General features: G+C 47.1%; 1 protein-coding gene across 2 annotated transcripts in view; it reads right to left on the reverse strand.

Annotated features, from left to right (window-relative positions):
* LOC146063452 (serine palmitoyltransferase 3-like) overlaps positions 1-13,364 on the reverse strand; it is a 117,207-nt gene that overhangs the window by 37,208 nt on the left and 66,635 nt on the right. For both annotated transcript variants that reach the window (XM_083175836.1, XM_083175837.1), the window contains exon 7: positions 1,771-1,876. In XM_083175836.1, the coding sequence (XP_083031962.1) occupies positions 1,771-1,876 (106 nt within the window). The remainder of the gene's footprint in view (positions 1-1,770; positions 1,877-13,364) is intronic.

Genomic DNA, 13,364 nt, shown 5'->3' on the forward strand with positions numbered 1-13,364 from the left:
CCCGCAGGAGCAGCAAGCTGATGCAGGAAAAGTGCCTTTTGCAATAATTACATTCATTTGGCTGTTCTTAAGAAAACAGCAGCTGCAGTGGGGTCTGGGTGCCGTAGAAAGAGCAGTGATATTTGACATGGACATGTTGGTGGTCTGCGGAATCTGTATGTGATCAAAGCACTCTGCAAACGTAACATTTCTCTCTGCGGAGGCAAACTCAGTTTAATCTGATTAGAGCCAAAGTGGAGATGTCCAGACTGCTCCTAATCAGCAGGGGGGTAATGTGCCGGGACTGAGTGACAGGTGTTTAGAAAGAGGTTGGTCTGGGCATTTCGTCTGCCCAAGATAAGACTCCGGATTCTGATGCTGGATTCCCTGTCTGTCTGAGGCACAGCCTGAGGAAAGTGTTCAGGAAAATGTCAGCATGTCGTGTCAGCAGGGAGACGACTCAGCCGATGCATAGAATGGAACAAGGTGAACAAAACTGGGATGCGGTCATTTGGTCTACAGCATTATGGTGGACAGTCATTAGGTCGACATGGGAAAAGGTTGACATGGAACTAGGTCGACATGGGAAAAGGTCGACATCGGAAAAGGTCAAAAGGTCATTAGTTCGACAGGTCATTAGTTCGACAGTCAAAAGGTCGACATGGAGTTTTTCACTGTTTTTTGAGCCAACATGTGCCGACAGGTGGTATTTCATGCCCTCCCATCCACTAGGGCAGGGCTGGGCAATTGCGGCCCTCCAGATGTTGATGAACTATACATCCCAGGATGCTTTGCATTAGTTTTGCTATGTGGCCATGCTGAAACGGATGCAAGGCATGCTGGGATGTGTAGTTCCTCAACATCTGGAGGGCCGCAATTGGCCAGCCCTGCACTAGGGTGTGGTGGGAGAATAAAATAGTGTGCCGAGCATAGCGAGGCACCGTGCCCGAGGCAAGAGGATGTGGTGCACTTCAAACTGTGTCCATGTCGACTGTGTTGACATTCAGGTAAAAAAAAAAAACAGTGAAAAAACCCATGTCGACCTTTTGACTGTCGACCTAGACAATGCCGAACTAATGACCTTTTCCCTTGTCGACCTAATGGTGTCTACCGAATGACTGTCGACCATAATGCTGTAGACCAAATGATCCCAACCCAACAAAACTCACTATAGAAAGACTTCAAAATGAAAGCTGAAGAAACCTGGTTATGTTCCGTGACTAACGACAGTGCCGGTTTATTAAGCAAATATGAGACACTTCTGGTGCCCTCTGACTGCTCCTGGTACATTTTATAAAAACAATTTTGAAGTAATGTCATCTACTGTATGTTGCACAGTGTGAATAGGGAACATGAATGACATACTCTCCAAGCACTGGTTACTGAATATGTCATGTTTTACATTCTCCTAACTCATACCCCAATAGCCCCACACACATACAGATGGAGCAGCCCCCCTCGGAGCTGCTCCTGGCGATCGATTTGCCAACCGCCACCAGATGTCAAAAGGGGGCACGCCAAGGGGGCCATGCCCCTCCCGTAGGTCTTATCCCCTTCTTTATCGGGTCCGGCGGCACGGTTGGTGCCCTTGTTCATAAGACAATAAAAATGATTACAAGACCCCAGCAAATAACCTCAGAATGGTCACCACGTGTGTGTAGTTAGCACGCGGCACGTACATGGCAGAATTGAGGAGGCCATGCGAAAGCCACCATCTCATATACAGTGAGACATGTGAAGCACGGTGGTCAAAAATGAAACTTCATACATACAACTTCATTGGGTTCATACCTGTAAATTCCTTCAACAAGAATAAGGATTTTCTTCCAAGCCCGGTGGGTACGCGGCTGACCATGGACTATGGCGTCCTTTAATAATTTCTCCAGGTTCCGTATATCTATAAAAACACAATACACACAGAGATCTATATTACTGATGTATCAGGATAGCCACCAGGTGTCATCAGAGCAGATATAGATCAGTCATTAGAGAACATTCTATCCAGTACTTTGTATAGGACACGGGCTATGCGCCCACTGCAGGGTGTCTGAGGTGGCTGTAACATTACTGCAAATGGAAAGCACTGAGGGCCTAACTCAGACCCCATCAGACAGGGTAGAATTCAGCCCCGTTTCCAATGTAGGTCATGCACATGTGCGAATATGTGTGGGGCATGTGCGAACATGACGTCAGCGCCCATCCCCTTTCTGCCATCTCCGGCGGCAATAAAAGTCAGTTCAGACTGACTTTTATTACCAAAGGGGAGAAAAATCGAATGAGGGGACGCGTTCTCGTATACATCCCCTCGCATGCTAGTGAGAAGCGGGTGGTGCGGGGCCAGGCATTCGGTGGGGCAGGACGGACCTGTACGCTATACAACAAAGGTGAAATAGTCCCAAGGCGCCAAGCCTGTATACGCAGCCTAGCAAACAGGTCAAAATTAGGCGCTGTTTTTTTTTGGAGGGGGGTGAAAACGGCTTTATAATATGGTTTCTTTATATTAACCTCACATTGGAAATAGCTTAGGTTAGTAATTAAATATTTCATTAGATGGTATCTTGATACATGTTTCATACCATATAACGGATACTGTATTATCAAACCTCCCAACTTTATGATGTGCTGTAACGGGATGTCTGTACGTGCCCTGAAATTTGGGGGCGTGGCCTAGCGGCAAGGGGGCCGCATTTTGCCACTGTGGGGGCACGGACAAAGGCTCTGTGAGCTTCTGGCCATGCCCCCAGCCCCTCTGCCTGCGTGAACAGACGATGTGCGCATAGTGTCTATTCACCTCTGCTCAGCTGAGTGAAAGGGAGGACCCCCTCCCCCCTAACCACAGGACGTTCCCGTGGAAAGCGGGACAGATGGCTGGCATGTAATATGCTTTGGTTATGGGTGTTTAATAAAGTTTCCTATATACCAAAAAAAAAAAAGCGGGTTATCCTAGATACCAGGACAAAATCAAACAAATAACTGGCGTGTGTTTTTGTCGCTGTTCTGTCGCTTAGCGGCCTTTGTCATCTGTTCGTAAACAATATAATATGCTGTGAGGTGGTCAAAACAGAGTGGAAGTAACGACACATGAATGTTTTTGAAGTTAATAATACTCTAGGAACAACAACGGCGATTCTAACTTTTTTTTGTGAACTTTTGGGAAAAAAAAACACAAAACCAAAACCAGTAACTGCCAAAACATAAAACCGAACCAAAAAAAACAAAACCAGACAAGAACCAAGACCAGACAGAACTGTGCGGCACACCTCTACTAATTTATGATATTTGGCTGTAGGTATGTTGAAAGACTGGAATCTGCCCCAACTTGTAAATCCAGTTTTTTGTGTTATTCCTATATCAAAGAAAGGGCAGAGATTGGTTATCTGAATTTAGTTTACTAGACATACAGTATAAACTGGTAACCTGGACAAATAATACACAGCCCATACATTCATAAATACATGGACTAAAAAAAGTTCTCACACACTTGCGTTTGGTATTGGATGAAGAACTTTTCAGGAGCCACAGGACCATGAGCAGCCGTACTGTAGAACCATCCATAGGAGTATTTATGGCAAGACCTTACAGCAATGGACATTATTCAACCCTAAAAATAATACCGCTTACAGACCGCAAATGCAGTGTTGCACCGGGACTTTGAAACGGTTCAATCCCAGTGCGACCCTGCATGTGCAGTCTCTTCAGATTGCATCAGCAAACTGGCAAAATTGCCAGTTTACCAATGTCATGTGGGGGGGCCGTGGAGCGTTGCCACGTCATCGGGGCGAGGGAGGAGGCAGCGGTTAGAGCTGGCGCTGCACCAGGTGCTGCCTCCTCCATAGTGTGAACGGGAGGCTAGTCGATCAACCCAATTAACCCGTTTACACTGCACAGCAAGACAGCAACAAACCGGTGCGTATTGCCCTGTTGCTAGCAGTTAGCTTTAACCGGTAACCCCTTTCACATTGCACCAATTACCAGGTTAAACAGGTATTTAGGTGCAATATGAAAGGGGTATTATTTTGTCAATCATTCCATTACAGTGCTAAAATATGTCATAACAGAAATAGTTTTCCTTCTAGGAACCAAGCGGGGCAGGGCGCTGGAGGGGCGGACCGGGCACGCCAATGTCACTAAAGGGGGCGTGCCCGGGTCGCCGCGTCACAGATGGGGGCGTGCCCGGCCTGCCGCGTCACAGATGGGGGCGTGCCCGGCCTGCCGCGTCACAAATGGGGGCGTGTCCGGGCCGCCGCATCACTGAAGGGGGCGTGCCCGGCCGTAACTACGTCCCCGAGCTGCCGGGAAAGCGCCGTGCACCGCAATCTATGGCGGTGCTGGGCTTCACCGGTGCACTCCGACAGGCAGGCTGTTTTAGCAGGGCGCTGCTAGAGGGGCAGGGCGCATTCTGCCCTTTAAAAATCAGGCAGGGCGCAGCGCCCCGCTAAAACAGCCTAGATTGATTAATAAAATGGAGAACCTAGGATTGGGTGAAAATATCTGCAGATGGGTAGGGAATTGGCTATGTAATAGAGAACAAAGAGTGGTTGTGAATGGTGCCGTATCAGATATGATACCGGTACTAAGTGGAGTGCCCCAGGGCTCGGTTTTGGGGCCCATTTTGTTTAACATTTTTATTAACGATATTGGGATAGGGTTACTCAGCAATGTATCCATCTTTGCGGACGATACAAAACTTAGCAAAGTCATCAAATCACCAGAAGATGTCACCATGCTTCAAAATGATCTTGCAATTCTAGATGAGTGGGCAAAAAAATGGAAGATGAGGTTCAATGTAGATAAATGTAAGGTTATGCACCTTGGGAGACACAACCAGTGTGCAAGTTACAACCTTAGCGGAGAGGAACTGGGTAATTCCATACTTGAAAAGGATCTAGGAGTCCAAATAGACAGCAATCTAGGATGTAGTGCCCATTGTAATGTAGCTACAAAAAAGGCCAACAAAATTCTGGCATGTATTAAGAGGGGAATGGAAACTAGGGACTCAAGGGTAATTATGCCACTATATAAAGCATTGGTGAGACCTCACCTAGAGGACGGAGTACAGTTCTAGGCCCCACACTATAAAAAGGACATCATAGAATTAGAAAAAGTCCAAAGGCGAGCAACAAAGCTTATTAGGGGAATGGAGAATTTAAGCTACGTGGAGAGATTAAGCAATTTGGGACTATTTACATTAGAAAAGAGACGTTTAAGGGGGGACATGCTCAACATGTACAAGTATATCAAGGGCCAATATAAGGAACTGTCACACACCCTCTTTTCTACTAGAAAGGAATCTAGGACGTGAGGGCATGAGTATAGATTAGAAGAAAAAAGATTTCATTCAGCTAGTAGAAAGAATTTCTTTACGGTCAGAACAGTCAAACTCTGGAACTCTTCCCAGAGAGGTGGTAACGGCTGGCTCATTAAATGCGTTCAAGGCAAAGTTGGACAAACATTTACTGGAGAAAAACATCCATGGGTACAAATAAGAAATATAATTTGTCTGTAAAATACCAGAACCTATCAGCAATGGATATCTATACCAGGTTGAACTAGATGGACGCAAGTCTTTTTTCAGCCTTACCTACTATGTAACTATGTAACTATGAACACTAAGAAAGCGAACGCAATGTTTGCTAGGACACCGATCTGTTTCAAACTTGCCGGATATGAGGCCAGATGCACTAAGCTTCAAAAAGTGATACATTTGAGAGTGATAAACAACTAATGAATCAGCTCCTACTTGTCATTTTTCAAACCCAGCCTATGACATGGCAGTTAAGAGCTGATTGGCTGGTTGTTTATCATCTTCTATTTTATCACTTTCTGAAGCTTGATACATCTGGCCCATGGAGAGGAAGCTGTGAAGAGAGAAATGGATATAGAAGCAGATAGGGGGGCCAGATGCAATAAACAACCAACCAATCAGCTCCTGCCTGATATTTTTCAAACAGTCTGTGGCATGGCAGGTAGGAGCTGATTGGCTGTCTGTTTACCTACCACTCTCCATTTTATCACTTTTGAAGCTTAGTGCATCTGGCCCTCTATCTGCTGATTTCAGCTGCAGCATGGCCCATGCAGTCACTCCCCACTCCCCCCCCCCCCCTCATCGGCAAGTGTGTATGTGTATCGCCGCTGCCAATATTGGCGTTGGTTGGGATCGCCTAATGTGTATGGGACTTAAGTCAGACAACTCACAGAGGGGGAGATTCTCTAAAGTAGACATGCAGTAAAAACCACGTTATCGGGTTTTACCGTATTTCTGTATGCTCTATGGGCCCCTCCGCAGTGGCAGCACAGCCGCAGCCCAGTGGCAGCCTATGGGCTTCTTACCGCAGCGCTACTGTGAGGTATCCGTCACAGATCCCTCCCGGCATGCCCCCCGCCGTCGCTCTGCGCATGCAGACCCGGAAGTCCAGTGCCGGCACCGCATCGCAAGGGACAGCTCTTATCGCAAGAGCTGTCCCTTGCGTTAATACCCGCATATGTTAGGGCATATGCCGTTATTAAGAATGCTGTGGCCGGCAAAGGGGGGCGATAATGGGCAGCGGATGTTACAACATCCCTCCCAGAGGGCGGGATGTACTAAGGGGAAAATGCGGTAAAACCCCCGTTTTACCGCATTTTCCTATGTACTATTACCCGACCGCACTGATTTCGCCGGCCAGGGTATCGCCATCCTGTGGGTAGCAATACCCTATGGGCTTCTTTTCGCCGCCCGCCGCAATGCCGACCCCCCCCTCTCCCCCTCCCTTGGGCTTACCTTCTTGCAGGTCCTCCTGGACCCCGGAAGGTAAGCCCTTCCTCCCGCTAGCAACGCAGCCGGACGTCCTTCCGGCTGCAGGGGGGAGGAGGCGGTGCCGGGGACAGCCTGCTTAGCTGTCCCCGGGGTGAAGGCAGCAGGAGGCGGCAGGGAGGAGACGGAGACCCCCAGCACACCACAAGTATCGCGGGGGGACTCCGTTACCGCACAGCGATGCCAGCCGCATATGTTAGTACATATGTGCTGGCATAGCGGCGGGCGGACGGCGATGTAATACATCCAGCCCAGAAAGTTTCTTTCCCCTTCAACAAATATTGGCTTAAAATTTCCATTATCCTACATACAGCATGTCTAAAACCCTTTACAGCTTTATCTATACAAACCTAAGGCATTACTAATTCACAGGAAATGTAGTATTAACCACTAGAGGGCGCTAAATATCAACTAAAGAGAGAATAGGTGGAAAAAGTGCTGAGCTCTGACTACTGCAGTACAAATGTCAATGACACAATCTAAGGTGCACAGTACCAGTAAGTAACCGGCCCGTGTCATGTCAACAAGGTGATCCCGAACTAGTCACATACAGTGCTCAGTGCTGCCATCACTCAGGTCATAGAAAACATGGACACGGCAATAAAACAGATCTTTCCCCAACGGTTTCTTACGTTTGCTTTCTTTCAATATACCCTTGCAGTTTACCCTCACAGTAACCTTCTCAGTTATTTGTTTAAGGTGCTAAAGATTACACAGCGCTGACAGCGTGGGCTCCACAAATGTCAATAACCCTGAGTATTTCATGTGTGAAGGCATTGCTCACAAGGATCTAGCCTCAGAACATGTAAAAAGGGCACGGCTAAAGGTAAAAAAAAAGTTAAGTTCAACGAGTGGGATAATTGCTGTAGAACATTAGACCATCCAGCAGTGGTGGAAGCAGGTAGGGTGATATGCAGGAATATAAATGGGATTTTCTGGGCCTATACGAAGATTTAGAATGAAAGAATGTCGACACTTTCTGATCCAAATGGGTCTCCTTAATATATGTATGCGTCACCGGAATGCGGTTGAAAGTGTCTAGGTCAGTGGTTCTCAAACTCGGTCCTCAGGACCCCACAGACCTCACGTTTTCCAGGTCACCCGACAGGTGCACTCATTACTGACTGACACATTTGAAAAGATCCACAGGTGGAGCTAATTATTTAATTTGATTCTGTGAGGAGGCCTGCAAAACATGCACTGTGTTGGGGTCCTGAGGACCGACTTTGAGAACCTGTGGTCTAGGTCGACAAGCATTTGTTCGAGCACTAATGGTTGACAGGGTCAAAAGGTCGACAATGGAAAGATTGACATGTTTTTCATGATTTTGTTCCCCAAAAACCGACTTGTTCATACTTTACTGTCCCAGCTGGCAAAGGGAGAATAAAATGTACGCTCAGCGAGCCATGCGAAGGGACGCGATACACTTATACAGCGTTCATGTCAACATAGTCACCAAAGAAACCCATGTCGACATTTGATTATGTCGACTTTAAGCATGTCGACCTTTTACAGGTGGTGACCTATGGCCTGTCAACCATTAGTGATCGACCTAAATCTTGTCGACCCTGTGACCCATACCCCGTGTCACCTATGCACAGCTGATGCAGGAGATGTAATCACCAGGAACCAGTGACAAAAAGACTCAGATCAGATGCATTATCTGTAGCCCTATTAGGTGCCAGGCTGTGGTGTGCAGTGATGACAATAGCTGGGGAGGCACTAGTTAGCATCAGAGCCAGACGTGCACGCACGCACGCACACACGCACACACACACACAAAGACGAAGGTTCATGTTGGCATTACACAAAGGTGCAATAACTCTAACCCTACTTAATTTCTAAGTGTGTGTGGATAATTAGATAGACCGCATCTAAATAGTCAATACATCGACACCAAAAAGGTCAAAATGTTCAGAAAACACGGACAGGTTGACACAGGAAAAGGCCGACATGAGTTAAGCACCTTTTTTGTTGTCAATGTCGATATGGACCCCCAAGGTGTTCGCTCGCCATGTTTTGGGACACCTTACCATCCATGTGGACTAAAATTGAGAACGGTAAAGTACGGAAAAGCCCCCCCCCCCCCTCCCCCGCAAAAAAAGAAAATAAATAGTAAAAAACTCATGTTGATCTTTTCATATGTCGACCTTTTTACCAGGTTGCCCCACTGCTGTCGGCCCATTGCCTTTCTATCGAGACACTGTCAAAACTATGGCGTATAGCGGGAGTATGACGGAGGCGGCCCTTTTCGCCCATGCCCGTCACTGGTGCCAGGTGCTGGGAGATGGCCAGTTATAGCGCAAATGGTTTCTAAACATAAATTCTCCCCAAATGGAATAGGAACAAACTTTTTCCCTTTAATAAGTTACACATGTTTTGCGGCACGTCCCCAAACCCCGTGTGGGTGACAGGTTACTGCTTGGTGCACATTTGGACCAGGATTACATACAAACGATATTATAGGGTAGATGCATGAAGCCTTCTAAAGATTTAAGACGTAAACAGTTGCTCATAGAAACCAATCAGCTTCCAGTATTTATTAAGTGCACTCTAAAGGCCCCAATACACTAGTCCGACCTGTGTGAAGGGCAAGTCGGACTTTATTTCCCTTGAGCTCCCCGGGACGACTTCCATACGATTTGGCACGTTGTGCCATTTTTTTCACATACAATAAATTACATGCGATTTATCGATGTAATAGGACTCAGGGGGAAGCAGATGTGGTACATCGCGGGTGCTAAAATGCATCGGCTATATACACCCACCGGCTGCACATACGATTTATCTTATGTGCAGCACATCCGACCTCGGACTCAGACGTGCACGGGATTGCGTATCGGGTTGATTTGGATGTCAAACACATGCAATTTGGCCGGATTTATCAGTTTAATCCATTGGAATTGGGTAAAAACAGGCCAAATCAATCTAGTGTAAGGGGGACATTAAAAAAAATCATAGGTAGAAGAGGATTGGTTGCTACAGGCAATTAATTTGTCCACTTGTTACACCCCAGCATGTCCTGCCATAGTGTTAGAATGCTCCAATAGCATAATTGTGGCAGTGCATGCTGGGGTGTGTAGTCTCGCAGCAGCTGGAGTGCCGTGTTTTGTCCACCCCTGCTTTAGGTGCTTTGATACATCTCTCCACCATCAGTCAATTGTAGTAATGCCGTCTACGCTAGGTCATATCCTAGCGTCCGCTAGTGAGGTGCAATGACCATGCCCTATTTGTAGTGTGATTATTCCTTCCTGGCAGAAGGATACAGACCTTATCGACACCTCTGGTACTGTATAAGAGCCATATTGTAGAATTTTTTTTTTTTTTACACATAACTTTGTTATCAGTGCGCAAACAAAAGAACTATAAATGTTTTGTTGACATTTTTACAATATAAGATTGTAATTTTAGTCTTCCAGTAACTACAGTGAATGTTATATATGCCCTTAAAGCATAAAAATGTACATTATGTATTTGTATTTTAAAGAGCGAGAGAAAAAAAAATCTAGTGAAATGAAGGCCACAGGCTCGGGACCGGCGTAAAGCAGCGCCCGGGCTGAGACGTGCCTCCGACAGACGTCATATGCCACCTTGCTTTGTTTTATGGATGTTTTTATGGATAAAAAAAAAAAAGAAGAGCAATACATTTTAAGAGAATACAGGTTACATGGGATACGGTCGTATTGTCGACACCACTTAGGTCGACAGTCATTAGGTCAACAGATGGCAAGGTCGACAGGGGACAAGGTCGTCACAGCGTTAGGTCGACAGGTCAGAATGTCGACATGGTTTATTTGTACTGTTTTTTGAGCCGACATGTGCCGACAGGCAGTATTTCATGCCCTACCATCCACTCGGGCGTGGTGGGAGAATAGTGTGCCGAGCGCACCGAGGCCCCGTGCCCGAGCGAGGGGCTTCGGTTGACTTCCAACTGTGTCCATGTCGACATTCAGGTATAAAAAAAAAACAAAAAAACAGTATTTTGTGGGGTGGGAGCACCCACCGGGAAAAATATAAATCGGCGCCCCTGATTTCTTTATCGTCATCAATTAATCAGTGACCCAGATGAATGAGGAATCTTTTTGTTAGAGCCACAGACCAATTGCGTATGTATATTCATCAAATGTAATAGTTCACTTATAAGGCTGATTATATAACACAATGCATAAATCTAATATATAAAAGCTAAAATTTGTGCTTCTGTCTTTATATACAAACAGTTTACAAGTGAAAAATCATGAAATTTTACATACGAGTGTATTAAAACACGGCCGAGGCAACTAAAAAAATTTGAACTCAAATTGACACCCCTAGGGGTGCGGCAGCAGCACAGAGTATATCAGGAAACAGTATAACTCTGGAATGGCTGCAGCAAACTTGGTACACCCATATGACTTACAATCTGGGAACAAACACTTTGGGGATAACACACAATGAAGCACAGAGTATTATAATATTATATATACACATCACTTACAATTACAGAACAGGCTAGATCAGCATGATATGTCAGTGACGACAGTGCTGCATTTCACAGGGACAGTGACATAATGTGAGGAGGTAACACGAACCCACACCAGGGTTGCCTATCCTCCCAGAATGGCCGGGAGGGTCCCGGAAATCGGGTCCCCATCCCGGCCCCCCGGAAAGGGTGGCAATCCTCTCGCATATCCCCCCCCAGCTCCCGCAATGTGTCCCTCGGCAGGGGTGTCCGCGGGTAAAATGCCGCGATCGCGGCAATTTAGCCCCGTCCCCCACCGTGCAATGCCTGAAATACCGGCATTGCACGGCGGGGGCGGGGCTAAAATGACGCAACGCTGTAGACACGCCCCCAACAGGGCAGCATCCATGTGGCCACGCCCCCGAACCGCCTCTTTTCCACTCCCAGATGTGGCCCCGCCCCCCCCTGCCTACCAGAGCTGGCTGCCCTCTCCCGGAGAGGGCAGCTGAAAAGTCGGCAAGTATGACCCACACACAGAGTTATATAGTGGCAGTAGCAGGGTCCCCCAGCAGCCCAGAGTATATCAGGAGATGCATTATGTTTTGCGCTTTATAAGAAACTGTAGATGATTTTACAGGGGCACTGACATGATGTGAGGAGGGGAATGGAGACAACAGGAAGCCACAGACAGAGTTGTATAGTTGGAAGCGCAGGGTCCCTTCGGGGCCCAGAAAAAGGGGTCTGGCCACTACACAAAGTGGGTCAGGGAACCAAGAAATTCCATAGCACAGAAGGGGTAGAGGCGATTTCGGCACTTGGGCTGATAAATTGGGTGAAATCGGCCCGAAATCGCATGTGTGCGACATTTGATCTGATCCGATGCACGGTGCTGTGCGCATTGGCCTGGATCAGGAGGTCAGACGTCTGACCTCCGGCAGCAGGCGGGCAGTTGCTGCTATTATAATGCAAATTACTGGCAGTCCAGTGCAGTGGCGGTGCCGGTGAGGAACAGTGGGGGCGGTGATCACTGCAGTGGACTCCCTCCCGGCAGCTGCTGAGAGTGCTCTATCTCAGCCAATCAGAAGCCAGTCAGTCAGCCGCCGCTGCCTGCCCTGATCACCGCCGCTGCACCCACTGCTCCTCACCAGCACCACCGCTACCCGCCGCCTGCCCACTGCTCCTCACTGGCACCGCCGCTGCACCCCACTGCTCCTCACCGCTCTTCAGCTCCCTGTTTTTTTACATGTGATAAATCGCACAGGATTTATCACATGTAAAAAATGGCACATCAAGTGCCAAACTGTATGTGAGCCTCCCGGGGAGCTGCCGGGCGGCTCGCAGTAGAATTGGGTCCGACTTGTCCTTAGGACAAGTCAGTCTAATGTATGGGGTGCTTTATATTTTCACTTGACTGATTTTACTGATTTTTATCTCCAACCAACATAAATGAAACGAACATCTATAATTCTAATTTCCCATCACCACCATCCCGTAGCGAGGTTTCCAGCTAGTGATCTATAAAAGCTTGCTGAGAACACACCCTCGGACTCTGTCATTTCAGAACAGTTTTGTGAATATTTTCAACTGGAGTCCGGTTAATGATCTATTCATGGATTTCTTTGGTGAGGGTTTTAAAATTGTATATATGCATAGTTCTTCTTGACCAGAAGTTCATTGTAATCTGCATTCACTTTATTATTAACTACTACTCTGTTTTCATGTGTCTGGTTCTTCCACCAGTCAGGCCTAAAGAGGGCATCCCCTTCCCAACACATCTAGAGTATGCACAATCGCGTATGTGCCATCAGGAGGCGTGCAGCGTTGGAAGGTTGCAGCCTGGACAATGCAGTTGTGCCTATAATGTCTGCGGGGCGGCTTACGACGGCTGCATGACATCACGTGAAGCTCTAGCAACCCAAAACATGGCGGCCCAGTGCTTGCCTTCGTAACTAGGCTTCTGCAGGCAGGTGGATACCTTGGGCCTTATTTTGGTTCATTCTTTCTGACAAAATCCTTCTTAGATGGACAAAACCATGTGCACTGCAGGGGGGGCAGATGTAACATGTGCAGAGAGAATTAGATTTGGGTGAGTAATTTTGTTTCTGTGCAGGGAAAATACTGACTGCTTTATTTTTACACTGCAATATAGAT

This window comes from Crinia signifera, chromosome 3 (genome assembly GCF_055691185.1).
Source record: "Crinia signifera chromosome 3, ASM5569118v1, whole genome shotgun sequence".
Taxonomy (NCBI): Eukaryota; Metazoa; Chordata; class Amphibia; order Anura; family Myobatrachidae; genus Crinia; species Crinia signifera.